At 36.7% G+C, this 20,378-nt stretch overlaps 1 protein-coding gene across 2 annotated transcripts in view; it reads left to right on the top strand.

Annotated features, from left to right (window-relative positions):
• The window catches only part of KITLG (KIT ligand), a 52,201-nt gene extending 34,439 nt beyond the window's left edge, over positions 1 to 17,762 (top strand). Inside the window, exons 4-11 of one of the 2 annotated variants that reach the window (XR_008430994.1) lie at positions 3,502 to 3,681; positions 5,538 to 5,700; positions 6,573 to 6,668; positions 13,245 to 13,354; positions 13,880 to 13,956; positions 15,172 to 15,255; positions 16,125 to 16,243; positions 16,449 to 17,762. Coding sequence is in view for 1 of the 2 variants with exons in the window: in XM_053943155.1 (XP_053799130.1) it covers positions 3,502 to 3,681; positions 5,538 to 5,700; positions 6,573 to 6,668; positions 13,245 to 13,354; positions 13,880 to 13,956; positions 15,172 to 15,211 (666 nt within the window). In the remaining variant the exon portion in view is untranslated. Of the gene's footprint in view, positions 1 to 3,501; positions 3,682 to 5,537; positions 5,701 to 6,572; positions 6,669 to 13,244; positions 13,355 to 13,879; positions 13,957 to 15,171; positions 15,256 to 16,124; positions 16,244 to 16,444 lie in introns of both variants that reach the window. The other variant, XM_053943155.1, reaches the window with a different exon arrangement.
• Positions 17,763 to 20,378: the final 2,616 nt, after the last annotated feature.

The following is a 20,378-nucleotide window of genomic DNA, read 5'->3' as shown; positions in this document are numbered from 1 at the left end:
GAGCCGTTTTTGTGTCTGTACAGTTTTCACCGTAAAAAAACAAGTTGTATGTGATACACATATAAAAATGCATTCTACCCTACAACAATGTGGCAAATCTAGCAATATTCCCCATTGATATTGGATAATGATGCCAGAAGCAACATTCAGTCCTGAATAACAAGAAGATTGGAGGAGGAAAAGGAGGCTGCAGGATGGTGAAGGGTCCTGAGTTATGAGGTTATGAAGGGTTATGTCAGATGTAGAAGTGTTTTTAAGAGTTTCGCTGGAAGCTTGAGACTTTCACTAAAACTTAGAGTACTTTGGAAAACCCAGTTTAAAGTTGGTTCTTTAGACAGGAAAGCTCTGCAGAATAAATGCTATGGAAGTTAGGTACTAGATCCTCTATATATAAAACTAATGGAAAATTTTCCATTTCTTAGAATATCGGATATTTAGAGAAAAAGGATGCCAGACTGGCTGCCATTATTCCCTGACTGCTGAGCTTTTTGAAATTCACTGATCTTGGTGTCTGATGTGATGATATTCACATTTGTGGAGGACAGCTGTAGCCTGAGTGCTGTTTCCCCAGCTTCCAGCCCATTCACTCTTAGGTTGGATTGAGGCTGTTCCCTACAATACACTCCTGGGAGTGCTGGCAGATGAAGAAGGCCAGGGAACCTGCTTGAGCAATGAGTCCTAGTTGTTCTCACTCTTGCCTCTCACCATGGTTCAGGTTTCACTGCCAGTATGCAGATTATTTTCCATTCTTTTCAGTGCTGTGTCATCTTGATGCATCATATTCAGAAATTTAGATCCAGTTTACATTTACAATAAGCAGCCAAGAAATAAAAAGGAAGAAGAGAAGTTGAGCTGAGACTTCCATGTTTCATTTGCACACCACTTTCAGTCATAGTAATGGCAGGTACAGCTCTTGGCTACATGCCAATACTTTCTCACAGGAGAAAGTATTCAGCAGTATTCAGATCCCACTTTGCCAAATTCCTCTCTGGGAATTTCAGCTTGTGTTATGCATACAACAGCAAGGCTTGCTGAATACGTAGGCTTTGCTCTGGTCCACACAAGCTGGGAAACCCATGGCTTTGCCTAAAGTAAATGCCCTTGCTCAACTCTGAAGGGATTGAAATGGTGCTCTGCAATTTTTTTCAATAGATTTCAATCTTCAGTGCATGCATAAAGTGGGAAGTGTACCCAAGGCAGCAAGTCCCAAATGTAGATGACTAAAGGCAGGAAGGAAGGGTGAACGCAAAGCAGATGGGAAGCCAGTGTAGTGCATGTAACAGGAACAGACTGACCCATCCATTAAACAGAAGGGTTGTTGCATTATGCACTAGCTCAAGGCAACTGAGTGGCTTTAAAAGTAGTCTTGTATAGAGTAAACTGTGTAGTCGAACCTGAAGGTTAAAAGGCAGAGATGACAGCAAAGGGCTGAATGCAGAAGAGAAGATAACATTCAAACTTTTACACAGATGTAGAAAGTAAAAGCCAAGTGAGAGCTACACGGAAGTACAAGGGAAATCACATTTGCAATTGCCTTAGAATGTTAATCTTGGTCAAAGTTTACACAAAATATCAGAGTTGAGCCTCAATTTCTCTTCGCAAATAATGTCATATTTTTCAATTAGAGCAGTTTTATCCCTGTGTTTGGTGGGTATTGACATAGCAAATGATTGCACAGCTTGACATTACTGAAAAGAGAACTTAGAGCTTTTATGAAATACAGCTTTGTAGGTCAGAACAGTTCAGTTAGAGGAGACTCCCACACACATGCTAAACCACAGGAGCAACAAAATAGACTCCCTGCTGGAATTGCCAAATGCTCACTAGGAGAACAGCAAGCTTATGCTAGTCCCTGCCATAGGAGAATGCTCACCCACAAAACCTCAAAGGAAAAGGTTTTCGAGGTTTCCAGTTCAGGGAAGCACAGTAGTTAGTTCTGTATCAGTGTTCCTACTCCAAAGCATAGGAAAGAAAATGTGTTGCCTGTCTTGTGGGGGCGGTGGGATGCAGCACAACATACACTGCTTGAACAGAATATGTTTCAACAAGCTTTCTCTGATTTATTTGCTTCTGCCTCCCTGCCTCACCTTGTTGTCCTCGAAGGAAAAAGGGGAAGCAGACTCAAGCCAAATGCTATCCATTTTACTTTCTGTTTCTTTCTTTTTTAAGTCATTGTTGAGATAATTGCAAAAGGTTGCATCACTGACTTGCCACAGGTTATCATTGTGTGAGAGAGTTGTACAGAGAAGTGGAAATTCAGGTGGAGCTGAACAATGTATTTACATTTGGTTCTCTAAGCCTGGAAGCCTAATAGTCTGATTAGTCTTCAGAAATGTGAAGTGTATTTTTTCTTGTCAGAAACATTTACACATCAAAGCAGAACAACACCTGTGGATTTTTTTTTTTTTTAAGAATCTGTATGCAGGTTTATTGAAGAAACTGAGTAAATGAGATTATGCCTAGAAGTGTGTACATTGCCAAACATTTGCTGTGTGTTGCAGAAAGTGGATTCAGTGGGTGCTGCCTATCCACTGGGCAGCAACTGGAAACTGGTTTAGTGATACTGAGAGTACTTAGGGTTTGTTGGGCCAAGATCTTTGTATCTAGAAGGCTTTAATGAGACATTTTCAGTATTGGAAAAATGATGTCATATTTATTTATGGAATAAATTCTCATAACATTTTCCATTAAAAAATTGGCTTTTATTGATAAGGTATTTACAGACACAAATTGCAGTTCTGACTTATGAAGTTATTTACTTCCTCTAAGACAGCAAGATGAATGCCCAGGTTTCAGTCATGTGAACAGCTGTACAAACTTTGTCTGCAAACTAATTGCATAGGTGTTAGTGTATACAGTGACAGGCTGTGCAGAACACTTTTGTTATCAAAGACTCAGGAAGAAGAAAGGCCTTTAGATCTAGAAACTGTTCCCAGTAATGGCATTTAGTGAAAAAGCTGAAGAAAAATTATTAACTCAGCTAACTAGTTTAAAGGTGGATAAAGCATACAGAGATTTTGTGCAAAATTTTTATGGAAACCCTCCTGAAAAGAAATTTAAATCAAGGATCTTTGGGGTTAACTGAGTCATGTAAGGTAACAACAATAAATGAAAACTGATATTTAAATAATTGTTAAGGCAGTAGGAATTGAAAAGAAAACAAATAGGTTAATGAAAGCATGGACTAAAGTTCACAGTAACATGTTCCAATGCTGAAATGCTCAACACAATGACACTTGGCATTCATTGAGAATTTAATGAAGGGATGGCATTTAACAGACAACCATAGATATGTCAGTATCAGTAAGAATAGAAATATTACCAAAAGTACTGAAGAGAAAATTGGTCACATTAAAAATGAAGAATTGTAATTTATACTTTTGAGATAGTTTAAATTGGAAAGAACAGTCTAATTTACTTTTGCACACTGAGATGTTTAACCAGTCTTTACAAATGTCTGATATTTAATTTACATCTCTTTCTCTTTTTATCCCTTGACAGCCTAGTCACTGTTGGTTGCATTTGATGGTGCCTGAATTTTCAAGGAGTCTACATAATCTTCTCCAGAAATTTTCAGATATTCCAGATATGTCAGATGTTTTAAGCAACTATTCAATCATCAATAATCTCACAAGGATAATTAATGATCTTATGGCATGCCTTGCTTTTGATAAAAACAAGGTAATTTTATACAGTTTCAGCTTTTGTACTAGATACTTATTTTTATTTTCTGTTGCACAATATTCAGTAATAGTTTAGGAATTTCCAAGGATTTATTAGATTTGTTTTCATTTCTATTCCTGTGCATCTGAAAATCCCACTTTGTTTAGAAATGCACTGAGTGCACTGTGCTAACATTGGTTAATTTTTATCTCCTGTTTCAAAGAAAAATGGCTTAGAAGGCATTACAGTATATACAATGATCTGTATGCAGGTATTTAAAGTCAAAATAATTAATCCATCCTAATCTTTTTGAAACTAGCAGAAATTTTCCTTGTGTATCCAGGTTAACTTATATATTTTGCCAGTGATGTTAATGTAAATTTAAAAATTATTTGGTTAAAGTTATTAATATACTCTTAGTATGTATCACAGTGTGTGAAGCTCTGAAAGCTTCTCCATAGTTTAATTAACTTTGTATATAAAGGCACAGCAAAGACCAGAGGATATTTGTCCATTTCCATGTGTTTCTGGATTCTGACAGCAGCTGGAAGGAAGGATTCTCGCTCAAGAGATGTCTGATTATCTGTGCAGTCAGGGAAGAGGGGAAGAAATTAATTTTATAGTCTGTTACCCAGATCTGACTAGACTATCAGTAATTAAAAATAAGTTCTGTAGTTGAAGGTTTTGTCCCACCGAACAAAACAGGTAAAATCCATCATGTCCTTCAGAGCAAGTAGTTTATCTTCCATATACAGTTATTTTTATCAGCTAAGTCCTTAGTTTTTGTAATTGCAGCTTTTCAACACCCAGAATGAATCAAATAAGTAAAACACTCAGGTGCCTTTAGAGTGGAATAACCTTGTAAGTTTGCCATGTATTTGCTGTGAGTATTTAAATATTCCCTACTTCTCCATTTCAAACTGAGTTATCTCCAACCTTCAGTGTATATATTTTTTTTCTTTTCTATTTTTGTCCGGATGATTCAAAGCATTCAGCTGGGATGTGGTTGGGGAAGAGGAATTTTATTTTGTAGAATGGAAAAGTAAATATCCTGTCATTCAGTAAAACAACTAGCTATTGTTTTCCTTAGAGAATGATGATCTTAAGTCTAGTACTTTCAGCATCAAACATAAACTAACTTTGGAGCCATCACCAAGAGATTTTCCTTAGGACATACTTGGACCATGTTCTTACCACTGTCCTCCTTCTTAAAAGTACAGAGTAACCCCAGGCCAAATTTGACTTGCTGACATAAAAAAAAAAAAAAGAAGAAGAAAACCGTCAATCATCACCATGGATCTCGATCATGTTGTTTAGTCTGTCATAACAAACTTGTCAGTTAGACCTCAGAGGGACTGGGCTTCCTTGTTTATCGTTGCTCCTATTTTTAGGTATGTTATCAGGGATCTCAGCCTGTTTCTGAGCAGTGGTGTACCCCAGCTATTGTATTCTGTTCCCCATTCTCTTGATGACAATACCAATGATTGTCGTGTTTGTGTGCTCAGATTAAAAGACTCATGTGAAACTTTGCAAAGTACTGTGAAACCAAGGTTTTGTTTTTTTTTTTTTTTTAATGAAGGGAACTTTAAAAAGTCTCTTGGTTTTCACTATAGGATGGGAGACTGTCTTTCATTCCTGAGCAATTTTGCAACACTGTATTAATAATTAATTTCTATTTGCAAAGCTAATTTGGAATCGTCAGATAAGAAGGCTTCTTTGTTTTATGAAGATTGTATACAGTGAATCTGGTTGTCTGCAGGTTAAAAATATAAATGATTTTGTATCATCTTTGGGGATTTTTATCATTTATTGAGGTGTTGAAATGAGCATCTCCCTTGACCTTCTTTCAAGCTGAATTCTATATTTTACTCTAGGATTTTGTGAAAGAAAATGGTCACCTTTATGAAGAGGGTCACTTCATTCCTGAGGATTTTTTTAGGCACTTTAATAGTACCATTGAGGTCTACAAAGAGTCTGCAGACAGATTGGATAAGAATGACTGCATTCTGCCTTCAACAGTAGGAACACCGGAGAATGGTAAGAAGGGTCTCCTTTTGGGGAGCAGAATCTAGGCAGATATAAATGTGTGATTTTCCTTAGATTTCAGAGATGCTAAAGATCTGATACCATGCCTCCATGTCACCTTTTTACTGCAAATTAAAGTGAGTACTGACACTGAAGGTTTTTGTTCACTGAAGGTTCAAAGTCAAGTTCTAGTGCCATCACTCCTAGATACATAATTTCTCAGTATAATCAAAATAACCTGCATTATGCTGCTCTGTTTCTATTCATCCAAAATATATCCTGAATTGTCTTTTTTACACTGTTCTTCTTATCTTCTCTTAATGCTCTATTTAGTTTTATAAGGTGGTAAAAGAGCCTAAGATTGCACAACTGAAAGGAGAGGAAGTTAGGATAAGCTGTAAATTGCAGCAGCCTCAAGTCACCTTTAATTTCATCCTACTTTTCCTGAACAGGGAAATGTTTACTTCATTTGAACATTTTAACAAGCTCAGGTCAAGCTCCTGCAGCTCTTTCTTATCCTTCCAGTAAATGGAGGGTTTGTATTACCTTTTCTTTTACTCTCTCTAGTGACTGATATTAGCCTTTTAATTAGGGTTGTACAGTTCCATCAGTAGTAGCTAGAAGCAGATCAGTGCCATAACCTAAGAACTTGTAAGCAGTAACTGCTTTTCCAGATTAGCTATTCAGCAGCAGCTCAGCATGTAGACACTTCTGCCTCGTAGTAAAACTGCCTTTTTTGGCTTAATCCACTTTATGAACTGTCCTACAGCCAGCTTTTGAAACAGCCCTATGGCCACATCAGAGTAGTCCTGTAGGCCATCGTCTTATATAGAGGGAACTGTATTTTAAGTTTCATAATTCTGACACATTCATTTTCTATTTAGATTCCAGAGTCGCTGTCACAAAAACATTTTTGTTTCCTCCTGTTGCTGCCAGCTCTCTTAGGAATGACAGCGCTGGCAGTAGCACTAGCAATAACAGTAAGTACAAGTGGTTGAATATATGTCTCCATTTTGTTCTGGTAGCTGGTTGTGAGAGCTCAGAGGAAAAGAATGTCATTAATTGTGCAAATTAATGGGAAGTTACATGTTCCTGATGGTGTACCATGTGTTTCTCAGCTGTCATACTGAAATGCAATGAACTTATCTAATCAAAATATAGAGTTGCTATCAAGTTACAATTATGTGACAGCAATCTACTACTTGGAGAGGGCAGGCCTCTTCGTTTTGGCTGTCATGAGGTCTCACTAGTCATATGGCCTCAGAAAATTTGGCCAGACACCTCATTTTAACTCTCAGAAAAGGAAGTTGCTCCAAGTGAGCAGAATAGCTATCCTAATCGGATGAGGGCACTCATGTGAACAAAGAGGATACCTGTACATTGCATTTTGAGAGTGCTGTCAATCCCAACCAAGCTTTACACCAGCCCTGAGGACAGTCCCCGTGCTTGTTTTGTGTAGTTGCAGTAGGGCCACCTCCACTGACAGCATGCTTTCGCTTGGGGTCAGTGACAAAGTCAGTACCTTTCTGGCCGGCTGTAATCTTCTCTCTGCCATACTCATGTTCATCTTTCTTATCTGTCTTGGTCACTGTATTACATGACACCTCCCTGATAAGACTTCAGAATGGTTGCTGTAAGAGCCTCAACATTACCTGTCATGAGGTCAGAAAGGGTGTAGGCAACTGAGGTGAAAGGACACAGTGAAGTTTCAGGGGCTTTTAGTGACATCATGTACAACAAGGTGAACACTATCTGGAGCTTCCCACGTGAACAAGAGGGGATTTTCCTCAGAGGTTGCTGAAATGGCGATCAAAGTTTAACCTTGTTGTTTCCTTGTTCTCATTTCCCAGAACCATCAAGATGACAATGTGTATATCTAGCTCTCTTTACAATTTCCCCTTTTCACTTCACAAACATCTATGTTATCTGAATGTGTGATGATGGAGTATGTGACTGGTACTCCCTGTGCTTAAGGAAACACGTGCAGAGGGGCAGCCTGATGCAGTTTAGTGGGCACAATGGTAGCTTCTGGTGGTGACACAGTTGCTACTAGGCCTGAGTTTTTTCTCATGCTCCTTCTCTTTGGAATGTAATCTAGTTACCCTCTGGGCTTTTAGCACCATGCATGCTACCTTGGAATTGGCTCACAGCTGCCATCAGATTTGAATCCCTTCTTGATTGCTTTCTAATTAAGAGTAGGTCTTAAGTCATCATAGCCCAGAACCCTCAGAGTAGAAGGAATTAAAAAACCCCCTCCACTCCTGGCTGCCAGCCTGAGTCTTTGGAAAAGAGAAGACTCATTGCCATAGATTCCTTGCCAGGAGGTCACATAGCTGTCTGCAAATAACCTGATGAGCCCAGGGCCAACTCTGAGGCACTAGGAAGGGGTTAAAGAATTCATACCTGTCTCTCTCTCAGGTTTGAACATGTGATAATTTTTGCTGCTATTACTAGAGGAAAACTATTCAGTCACTGCCTGAAGCAATGGTAATGGATCAAGAAGCCAAAAGACAGACAGATTACAGAAGCAGTTCAGATGAAAGGAGTTTGACTCAGTACAGTAACAGGAGGGGTGCTGAGCAGTGCAGTGGAGTGTGGCACCTGTGTCTGTACTGTGGAGGAGAGTGCAGAAGCAGGATTGTTAATCTTGTTTTATAATTGGAACTGGTAATCAAGTAGGAAAAAAGCCTAATTAAAATAATGCAGTGAATTGCTTGGCTACCATATGCTGTACAGGTGTGTTTTAACTGATTATCATTCTCTTAAGCAATTTATTGGAAAATTGGATATCAGTTAACAGCCTTATGTAGAAATTACATGAGGACTGCATGTCTGGCTGGGTCTGGGGACAGTTTGAACTCATAATGAGATTAAATTACATTAATTTGGATGCTGACTGGTTACACCATAGTTACTCGTTTGGAGGTTTTTTGCAGGGAGGGAGCTGTAGAATCTTTATTGACATCACTGTTTTTTCCCCTGAAATGGTCATTAGTGCCAATTGTAGTTTTGTCTTGACTTTATTGCTGAGGAAATTTTGGTTTTAGTTAATCCTTACCTTCTTGGAATGAACAACAGTGAATAAACCTTAGTACTTCCCCTGTGAAGACTCCCCAGCATAGCATTCTCCTGGCTTCAGTAGTGTTCTCAGAAAAGCACCACTAAATTCAAATTTCAAAAAGGAAAGCATTGAGAAGAGGGGAAGCCTGAAAAAAAAAGCATCTTCAGACACAAACTACAGTATTTTTTTTTAATTAACACTTTAATTTTAAACAGTTTTAAGTTGAGTTATTTTTCCGTTTAATAGTTTGTAGAGCATTTAGAAGCATTGAGTGTTTGCAAAAGAACCCCTCCAGATTAATATATTTTGAATCTATTAATACAGTCTGTGTAGTCAGATCACTTGAACTGCCCCAGTTCTAAATTCAACTTAGACAAACCTGAAGTGCATCATCCAATAAAATAATGTGTGAAATATCATAGAAACTGTATATAAATTAGCTAAGTTAGGGATTTTTATTTTTGCTGCTTTTATTGAGTCATATTTCATGACTCCATTGCTCTTACATAACAATAAAATTAAACTACAATAATAGAAGAGAATCTCAACTAAATATACACAAAAAATCTTAGCCTGGCTAAATGAAAAATAGAACAATTATGTTATTCTAATTGTTTTTGAGTGGTAATAGTGCTTTATTCATTCTTGTAAATTGAATGTAGACTTGTAACATGTTTCTGCTTCATCTTTACTCAAAAGCAGAAAGATCTTTTCTTATTTCTCATAAAATTCTCAAAAGACCACCACCACCATCCCAGATTTATTTAGGCTGCTTTCTTTTTTCCTCTTTATGTTACCTGACTGTAATCCACTGAAGTTCCAATTAGCTGTTAAAGTTTCAGTCTTGCTCATATTTCTCTGAGTGATTATACCACACATTGTCTGGAGAATGTAGATGAGATGGTTCCTATGTAAAGAAGAAGATTCAGGATAAGAAGTCTTGAGTCCTAATCTCTTCTTTCAGTGGTTGAAGCCATCAGATGAATTTCATGTTGCTCTGATCAAAGCTTGAACATACTAGCTGTGAGTAAAACTTCTCCTTCAATTGAATGCCATAACGTTCTTTATAATTTCATGAAGAGTTCAGTGTTACCTCCTTCCATTTTTGTCTGTAATTTCCTCACAGTAATTTAGCCCTATTATTTAGTACTGAGAAGCTCAAAGAATATGTAAACAGAGATCTCTGTAACTGTTTTTAGGAAGAAGGTCTCCTTTTTTAATTAAGCAAAAAATACCATGGTTTAATTCAGTAATTGCACAACAATTTTAAAATGTTCACCCATGGCTTAATGCAATTGATGCTGCCTTCTGTGCCTTTGTTCCTTTGTTCTAACTTAATAGTTAATGGAAAACCCTAATGAACAGGTGAGAGCTGCTCTGCATTTTTACAGATAAGATCTTGTGGTAATTGTGTTAGAACTGAGCAGTGGTAAACTGGAAATTCCTTTGAGACATATATGGCAAAAAAAAAAAAAAAAAAGCCAGTGCTTTCAATCATAATTACACGTGGCTCAAGGTAGGAAGTGGCTCAATAACTTCATTGTGTAGCTGAGTGGCTTTTAATGTAAATATATTTTGTTTGCAGCTAAACATCCCAATGTCCATGAAGACTATACATAAATCAGCATCAAATGAGCTCACTTCCTTAGGGAATCTTCCACAAGATGCAGAGTGAGAGCTCTGAGAGATGCTGGCCTGCATCCACTCCCCTTTTTCACTCTGCTGGATAGAGTCAGCAGTTCCTCTGGCATTGCCCAAAGAGTTCATAAAGTTATTGGTAGACCTGGTTCCTGCTATTCCTTCTCCTGCTCTGCCTTTACAACTGATGTGAATTAGAATCTTTCTGTGTAGACTTCCAAAGTTTCTAACTTTGGAAAAGGTCCCTGTGGTAGGCAGCTTTCTTTCCTTCTCTCCCTTTTCTTCACTAAGACAAGTCCCTGGGAGGTACTCCAGACTGAAAATTCTACAGCCTGTTCTGTTTTAAATTTTAATATAAATAAAAAGCACATGAAGAAACCTGCCATGACTCATTTCATTCTCCCCAGATCTTTCAAGAGAATTTTTTCTGGACTTGAAAGTGAAATTAAATAATCTGTTTTTGCTTGCTTTTTAAAGTAGTTATGGATTACTTAACTTTCAAATTAATTCATACACTGTCAGGTTGTGGAAAAGAGAATCTGTTGTGATTTTTAAAAGGTAGGCTAAGTAGAGTGTCACAATGGGCCTGTATTTAGGCTTGATCCCTGTATTGCATGTCCATACATGGAAAGATAATTATAAATTCCTTTCAGTTTTGCATAGATGATTAAGAAATCATCTGCATTGGAGATAACTTTTCAGAAATCAGATTTTTCCAGTTTTAGATGCCTCATTGTAAAGGGGTCTCTTCTGTTGTCTTAAATTGCATTAAGTTTGTGAAAAATACTGATAAAAACAAAGGTACAAAATTATCACTGATTATCCTGCATGCAGAACATTTCTCTAGCAGTTCATGTAAAAAACAGCATGCTTGCCATGACATGCTGCCCAGCACTGTGGGTAGGCAGAGTTTTTGTGGTTATACACTCTACCATAACATGCTATCAAACACATTATGCTCTACATGACCTGAAGAGTCTTTCCTTTGATTTTTATTTCACTTTTTAATTTTTTTTCTGAAGTTTTTCAGAAAACATAGCCATCCCCATAGATTTACATAATTTAGCTGTAAAACTCAGCAGTTTCTCACTGAGAAGAATGGCATTAGGCAAATGAGGATTGCTTTTTACTTGCTTAGAGCACAAAAGCAATATCAGAATTTTCTTCTGAGAATACATTTTAGATTAACAACAACAGGAGAGCATTTCTAGAGTTGTTCAGGCTGGCTCTACCCACTTGATTTTGCCCAGTTTTCTTGCAGATCAGTTCTGCAAGCAAACATCCTCTGCCTAATCTGAGACAGAAAGTTAGAAAGGTTATGTTTCTCCAGTTAATGTCTGCACTTGGCTTTAATGTCTGAGCAGAGAGAGGCAGACTAATCAATAGCCTCTCTTTTTCAGTTGATGTTCACCTCTGTAGAACTTTGTCTGCTTTTTTTCCCTTCTGTAGACAGATTTCTTTCATGGTAAGCTGGCATCAGTTCGGCTTGACTGATGTTTCCTTTTAGTGTGCCAAATTACCAGATATAAGTGAAACTCAAGCCCCTACAGTTAGAACCTAGACTTTGTAAACAGTGTATGAGACACAGAGATATATATAGTATATGCATATATAAGATACAGACTTCATGTTGTCTTGTTATTTCTATCTACGTTGAACCTAGAAAACACAGCTGAATTTCAGAGATAAAAAGAAGATCTGTCTAAAACTTGAAAAATGTCAACAAGAAAATCTGAGAGTTGAAAATGAATTGCTAGTTAATTATAAGAGCACTTCTTTCTAAACTAACATATTTTCTTGGAGGCTGTTTAATAATGTACTAAACACATGTTGTTTGACCCAGACTATCATACTGTATGTGCCTAGACATTTGCTGTTTGCATGACTCACGCAAATTTTGAGTGCTGTCAGTTTAAATTCATTTCTATGTATTCAGTCACCTACACATATCCAGTGCTTACAGTTTGGTTCTTTTCCTGTAATCTGTCAATACACCCACCATTTGAGCTGCATACACCCAGTTTGAAATGAACAAAACCTGGGTGGACGACGTCTAAAATACCAGTCTGCTGAGGTTCACTTTGCATTTCAGAAGGAGGGTCCCCAGGTGACTCTGTTGGACTTTCCACATCCTGCTCTTGATGAAATAACTGAAGGGACAAATTTTATTTTCAGTATGCATGCAGCTCCCAGTGAGGGGAATGGAATTGTTTGTATACATAAAAGATCAGATTTGGTGCTCTTCTATACAAAACAATAAAAGCTATCAAGAAATGGTTATAACCAAATAACACAGAGTTAAACATCAAGGTACAAAGGTTTCATCGTGCTGAAGTCAGTGGTACCTTTCCAGGAAGCTTTAGAAATGATCAGGTTTATTCTGTTAAATTAACCTCCCCTGAGAGCCTCGTGTTAGTTATTGATTAGTGGCAGGGCAGAGTGCCTGCCGTCAGTGGAAGCTGTCTGATGGAAATAATGCAAATGCAGGAATTGACATATATTCTTTTCCAAATAATTGCTTTGTGTTTCAAAGTAAGACCTACAAAACTTAAGAAATGCAAAACTTTACGGTGTGAGAAAGAGATAATTCTCTACAAATGGCAAAAAGAGAATTGGTGTTGATACTTTTCAACAATGTTGTTTCAGAAGTGGCTGGAGCATTCTTGTGGTCAAAAATTTCCTGTAAGATTTTGTATGAAGTGCATCTCATGTACATTGCACTTTGAAGTATCTGTTCTGCTATTTAGGATGCTGTTATGTAGGTGGTGCATGAAAGTGCTCTTGCTAATAGTGTTGCCCGGAAGACAGTTTTCTGCTATCAATCTGTCTTCACTAATGAGAGTATCTTTAATTACAGAAGAAGCACTTGGCTTCATTAGCAGCTCCAGCCTGCAAGGGATCAGCATAGCACTGACATCATTGCTGTCTCTCCTTATTGGCTTTATTTTGGGAGCCATATACTGGAAGGTAAGAGATACTACATATAATTTTTTTACATAGTGATGCTTCATTTTTTAGCTGTGGGGAGATGGGAATAAGAGAACCATTCTGTATTTGAAAGCAAGAGATACCTCTTTTGATCTCCACTTAACTGTGACTTGCAGATGTAAATCTGTGTGTCAAATTCTTGAATTCTACCATCAAAGTGCAAATCCTGTTTTATCAGCATGATCGTTCTCTAACTGGAAACAAAAATTATGTGACTCACCCAATTTTCCATTTCTCCTGTTGCATATTGAGAAAGGATTTTTTTTTTTTGCTTTTGGCCCCTATGCCCCCACCTACAATACAAAAATTTCAATAGTAAAATTTATATCAGTAGTAGATGTATGTTAGAGGACAAGGTTTGGCCTACATTTTGATGACTTTGTTAACATTGGAGGCAAATTGAAACATACAATTTTTTGGTTACTAAAGAAAGTTTTACAATATTTATACTTTTAGAATATTTATGGCTTCAGAATATTTATATTTAATGCATTTTCTTCCTAGAAAATACATCCCAAATCCAGACCAGAAAGTGATGAAACTACACAGTGTCATGACTATCAAGAGGAAAATGAGATAAGGTATATTGTTTCACTTAAAATTTGTATTTACAGATGTAATTTTATCTCTGAGAACTACTTTCTGTTTAGTTGTGTGACAAACACAAAAAAACCCCAAACACAAGGTCTCGATGCAGAGGTAAAATATGTGCTTAGAGTGTGCAATTTAAAGGACTTTCTGGTTTAAACATAGAAATTGATAGGGAAGATAGTTCTGCATACAACATTTTATTATGGGGACATTATTTTGTCTGTCTTTATTCCCACTGTGAGAAAGGATTGATGAGGTCTATATGAAAACCAACAAAATAAAGTAAATGTTGTTATTTATCTGATTTTTAAAGAGAAAAAGTTCTCAGAAAATCAAAAATACCTTAGAAATAACAATTCAAAGCTTTGAAGTTCCTTGGACATGACTTGGGCAAGAAATTATGTGAAATCCAAGAAAGGACTTAGGGACATTTTAAGTAAGAATAGTCCATGCTAAAGCATTTTGAGAGTATTGTTTAACTTCATATTTAATGATGTTTGGTCAGATTTGAACTATGATTTAGGGAAAGATCTGATGCAGGTGGCAGAAGGACTTGTCCTGTAGTGTTCTCACACTGTGTGAAATGCCTGGTGCTGCCCATTGGTGAAGGGACAAATAGGCAAGGTTCTGATCTAGCAGTTTGGTCACAGGAGCTGAAATGTTCCGTGTTTAGGCTTGCTAAAGTAATAAATTCTTAAAACAAATTTTCTTCATATACAGTATATAGAATGGAAGGCTGTGTATTCATTTCACCAAGTCTATTAGTTCCTGCAAAGAAGTCATTCTGCGCATCATCCCTCATAGGTGTTAAAACCTGTGAAATGGAACATACTTTTAACTTCACAGAAAATACAAAACATTTTTTATATGAAGAAAAGATGACACAGTTAAATGCAGCAGAGGGCCCTTGCAGGAACTTGAACCAGACTGCATTCTCTATCAGATGTCTTCATATATATATATGGCATGTGTTTTGGCATACATGGCATAGATGACTATTGCAAATTTCTCCTTCCTGAGAAATTAGGAATATTCATCTATAAGTAGGAAGAACTAATATCAAATAAAAATTATAATTCTTTGGGGTCCCTTCTTTAATTCTTTAAATTTTAACTAACTTATAAACCCTTCTATTCTATTTCCTTTGAAGGCTATTACTGTAGCAATAAAGTACCTCTTTTTTTTTTTTTTTTTTTTTTTTTTAGTATGTTGCAGCAAAAAGAAAAGGAACATCTACAAGCGTAGCTGTTGCTTTTTCTCTCCCTACACTGTTACTGTTTCATGTACTGGTAAGTTGGTTATGGTGAGAGTTTTACCATAGACTTAAATACTTTCAGCTGCTTCAATATAAAGTGATTCAGAGCCCATTTTCAGGAAGAAAAGCTATCAGTAGGTTTCATTTATCATTTAGTAGGTGTGTAAGATCTTTAGCAGCTAATTTAATTAATCCTGTATCATTAATGTAGACTTTTGATTTTGATTTTTAACTTGAATGCTTCAAAATGAAATTTACAAGAATTCCAGAATAAAGGACAGCTACTGCTTCTCCTTTTTGGTTTTAGAGCTGATACAGAGAAGCCTTCAGCTGTTACAATACAGCTGTTTCAAAGCAAAAAAAAACACAATCTGGGAAAATTAGTGGGTGAGTGTAGAACAGGCCAAGTAGAGCTGAGCTTTTATATAATTGTAGCTTAGTCAGCACATTTCTGTAGTCTCTGTAGCCTTATCAGATCCATCAGTCTTGCTTTTGTATGTAAGAGTGAGCAGCAAAGGTGAATGAGGTTTCTCAGTCCCAGCTGTCCTTTGCAGAGCAGCACTTCTCTCACAAGAGGCTTCTTACCACTGAAATTGTGCTGTATTTAACCCATGGCATCTGTGTAAGATGTCTGGAAAATTCAGACAGCACTGAACTCTTCATTTTTTATCATGAGTGGAAAGAGCAGCGTAAGACTGTAACAGACAATCTCAGTTTTGCAGTTCATCCTGTAACAGTTACTCTCAGGTGTTCGATATGATTGAGTTAGCTACAACTTGAGAGGTTTTTAATTCTCCTTAACCACTTTGTTCTACCATATGCTAATTGAGAAGCAAAGTTATCACTGCATTGGACAAGTTGTTCCATTTTTCCAAAGATGTAAACTCAGTTTGGTTTGTCCAGATGACTTCAAAGGGAAGTTTGCTGCCAGAGATTGCCAATACCAAAATGCCTAAACAGTTCTGTAAAACATGAGAGTGGTTCCATTACCTTAGATGACATCAATGAGCTTTTGCAGGCAAGTGTATTCTTGCATCAGGAAAGTGCATCTTACAACATTTCTCCTTCTGAGTAAAGAAATCCCTATGCAAGTGTCATTACATTTATTTTCAAAATTATAAGAAAAAAATGTCTATGTTGTATGTTTTTGAAAAGATCTACTGTTTAGTAACACAGAAAGGAAAACTAATCAGCAAAATCAGAATTTCTGTTTTTCTCTTCAGGCAGGTAACAGTTCCATGTTTGCTTCATAAATGAAGCAGCTTTAAGCACATCCATATTCCTTCTGGAGTGACAGACTGAGTCTGCATCTGTTGTTGCTGCCCATGACTCCATAGACATGATACAGAAATGAGGACAATTTGTGTTTGTTACTGTGAAACCAACACTGAACTGAACAATGACAAGAGGAGTGTGCACTTAGCAGGACTGTATCTTATGTGAATATCTACCTTGTGTGACATTTGAGGTTTTTTAATTGCATTAATACTTTCAGCTGACTCTGGCAAAAAAGTATGTCCTGAACAAAAAAAGCATCTTTCAAATGCCTCCAACAGTGTGTAATCATTGCAAGTCATAAATACCTTTGCATCCTTAATTTAAATTCTGTGTCCTCTACCTTAAATTGATGTCTTCAGATGAAGGTCTCTGAACTGAGAGAAAACGCAGAAATGGATACAGATAACATACTCTTCAATATTGTATATAAAACTTGAAAGCAAAGTCATGCCCTGAGCTCGTGTTCTAGACTTAGACTTATAAGGAGCTGTGTTTATGCCTGTCAAAGGCTGTGTGCACAGCAACACGTGGTCTCTATCGGGTGCCAGGTGGCTGGTTGCCCACCCCAGAAAGCCTCAAGAATTCATCAGCGTTGGTGGTCTCTGTTCAGGAGAGCCAGATACTGGATGAAGACAAAGTAAACAGGAGGTGAATGTACCTCGTGGAGCTTCGAAGAATTAAATGTAACTGCTGGGTATGTGAACACTGGTGAAATTTCCAGTCATGCTAAGGCAAAATAAAAGAGTCTGAATTGCATTCAAACATCACAATAAAGACAAACCCATGAAATGCATTTTAAATTCTGAAGATGCATGCCATTTATACCTTGTCTGTAAATGTATAGCATAGAAAATCTGAAAGGTCCTGAAAGTGTATTTAGCTTTTACTTACATCAGCTGTAATTAATGTTTGCATTGTGTTTTAAGTGATTAATAAGCTTTAATATCCTGGCATTCTCCACTCTTGAAAGTTAATTCTTTTGAAACAAAAGAGAAAGGCTTTGTTTCTCACTTGTTTCTGCATCTATTACTGTTACAGTATCCATAGAATATGAACACGACTGATGTACAGATGTGCATTTTCAAGTAAATCCTAAAAATACCACGATAAAAGTTACAAATGTAGTTGTGCATCTTTTCATCTTGTCTCTTCCCAAATAATGAGTATGAATTATTTGCCTGTATCAGGGGCTGTAGTTCAGAAGGGTAAATGGTAAAGGCTCTCATGAGGTGACAAACTGTCATCTATCGTGATATTGACCAGGTCAGCAAGACTTTTAGTTTAAATAACTTGAAAACTTAAAAAAAAAAAAAAAAAAAAAAAAAAAAAACCACCAACCCTTTTGAAGTTTTGCATAAAGTTGGAGTTCTCCTTAAAATGTATAGTTACTAAATTTTTTAAGAGTCCTTGTGGAAGTTTTAATCTTCTGCTCAATTTTCTGAGAACCATGCATAAAAAGAATATGTCATACATATAATATATATGTGTGTATGTGGTGCGTGCGCGCGTGAGTGTGTGTGTGTGTGTGTGTGTATTGGTAAAACTGTCTTTGAGACTTGTGAAAAGAAAAAAAATCTCAGAACCTTACCATAATTGATGATGTGGCATGTAGCTGCACTGCGTGGAATTTTGACCCTACTGCAATAAGGTTGAAATGTCTCATGAATTCACTGATGGAAGGATTTGATCATGCGGAATTTTTATTTATACTCAGGCCCTTTTTGCACTTTCTGTTTGTCAAAAAAGGGTCTTGAAATCCTACTCAGCTGGTATAAATTAGCATAATTCCATTAAGGATAATAGAACTTGGAGGTTTGCATCACCTGAGGAACTTCTCTTAGACTAGATCAGAAACAGCTTAGTGTCAGAATTAGGCCTTCATGTTTATTCTGAAGATGTTGGAGCACTCACCAGTTAATAACCAGGGTTGCTCATCACTTCTAAAAATCAAGTGCATTCCTCAAACAATGGAATTACCCATATAAAGCTGAGTCTCCTTTGACTCTATGTAGTTCTTTACTCACAAGGCCCTCAGACTTTGAGTTTCAAATGTTTTTAAGAGGTGCCCTAAAAGAAATGTCAGCATGACCTAAGTGATGGAAATTTGCACCTTATTGGTAATGCAGAGAATAACTGTGTATTGGTTTTGACTGAATGGAAAAGTATCCACACTAAATGGAAGCAATTATCCTTACACATTGTACCAAAATCTTGAATACTTTATACAATGTACTGTTGAGGCTAGCTTATGCATTTGAGGGTTTGGGTTTTTTCCTTAGCTTCAGTAAAACATAAATCTTATATTTATTAATGTTCTTCGTTGATAAAAAATGTTCATTTTTCTAAATGCATTCTTTCCAGAAAATCAAATACTCAATAACATTTAATTTGGGTCACATTGGTGTGCCCCAAATTATACTTTGATATTCCAAAGCATGATATTTTAGGCTTATTAATCTTTAATACTATAGAAAATATCAGTTATGAATTGTAACATAAATAAAAATTGACTATGACAAAATGTTCACTTTCCAGGAGCAACATCTTAAAGTAAGTCACTTCCAAATAATGTCAGACATTTTAATCTCTTCCGTGGAGCAAGGTAAATTTAAATTATTTGAGAACAGAAAGAAAGCTCATGTATACTTTTGACCTTCACATCACAAACATTGTTCTTTGAATGTGCACAAAAGTCATGTGACCTGGAACAGCAGAACTGCTGTTGGACCACATGGTTTTCCCATTCTTTGCCCTCACTTTGATCTGAACACAAGAGAGATCTGATTGGGTGTTTTCAATCCTTTTGCGAACCATAAGGAGACTTCTGGACAACTCGAGGATGCACTAGGTGGCAGGGCACTTTGAAGTGGCATCGTGAATTTACTGGAAACTTTCTGTGCCCACTGAGGAGATCTTTACTTTGGACACAGTGAGATTCTGAAAGACTACTGACTTGTGGAACATCTTAGAAATCAATGGAAATTGATTCAGTTGGAGATAGGGTGGCAGAAATAAACCTTTAATTGCTTCTTAACTTCTAAAGAAGTTTAACTTCTAAATAGTGATCAGTTTTTCAGTCTTCTTTTTGGGTCGACAGAGCCTATGCATTAACAGAGTTGGAAAAGCAACACACTCCCTCTTAGAATAAAACTGGGGAAAAAAGGGATGTTTTATTTTTCTGCATAAAAGTCAACCAAATTTGGCTTTTGTGTATCTGTGGTTTGGTGAGAAATGTAACATTTTTAGGTTTCCTTTGAAATAGTTGAACTTTGCATGCAATTACTACTGGCCTTGTGAGAATAAAAAAGGAGATAGTCTTATACTGAGTAACTGTTCTACTTTAGATGTGTGTTTACTTGAATGAATTAATGGTACTTATTTCATCATGAGGTCATTTTATAAGCATACAAAATGTGCTTTACTATGGAGTATGTGTACAACCTGCACATGTTTTAGATTCTCAACTGCAGCAGCTCTGTTTTCTCTGTTGCTCTACGTAATATGCTGAAACTGTTCAGTACACAAAACAGAATTATTAATTTGAAAATTTAACAGTACATATAAAATACTGATATTTTGAGTTTGATTTATGTTTAAGAATTATCCAACATTTTTAAATTCATGAATCTGATTCAACTGTCTTAAATGCAGATTTACAGTAATGGTGGCATGTTGCTATTTTGTTATCAAATTAATGGAACGTGGAAACTTCAGACTCTTTAGAGGTAGAGACACAGATGTTTGCTGGTTGCATTATGGGCAAATTCATTTATTTCAATGTAAATGTCAGCACAGTTTTGCATAGTTACATTCTGACTGAAGGTAATCAACAAAATTTATAAAATGTGATGTGTATGTACATATGTGTCCTCTTAAAGA

The sequence above is a fragment of the Vidua chalybeata genome, chromosome 5 (genome assembly GCF_026979565.1).
Source record: "Vidua chalybeata isolate OUT-0048 chromosome 5, bVidCha1 merged haplotype, whole genome shotgun sequence".
NCBI classification, from domain to species: Eukaryota; Metazoa; Chordata; class Aves; order Passeriformes; family Viduidae; genus Vidua; species Vidua chalybeata.
This window is presented reverse-complemented; position numbering and strand designations above follow the sequence as displayed.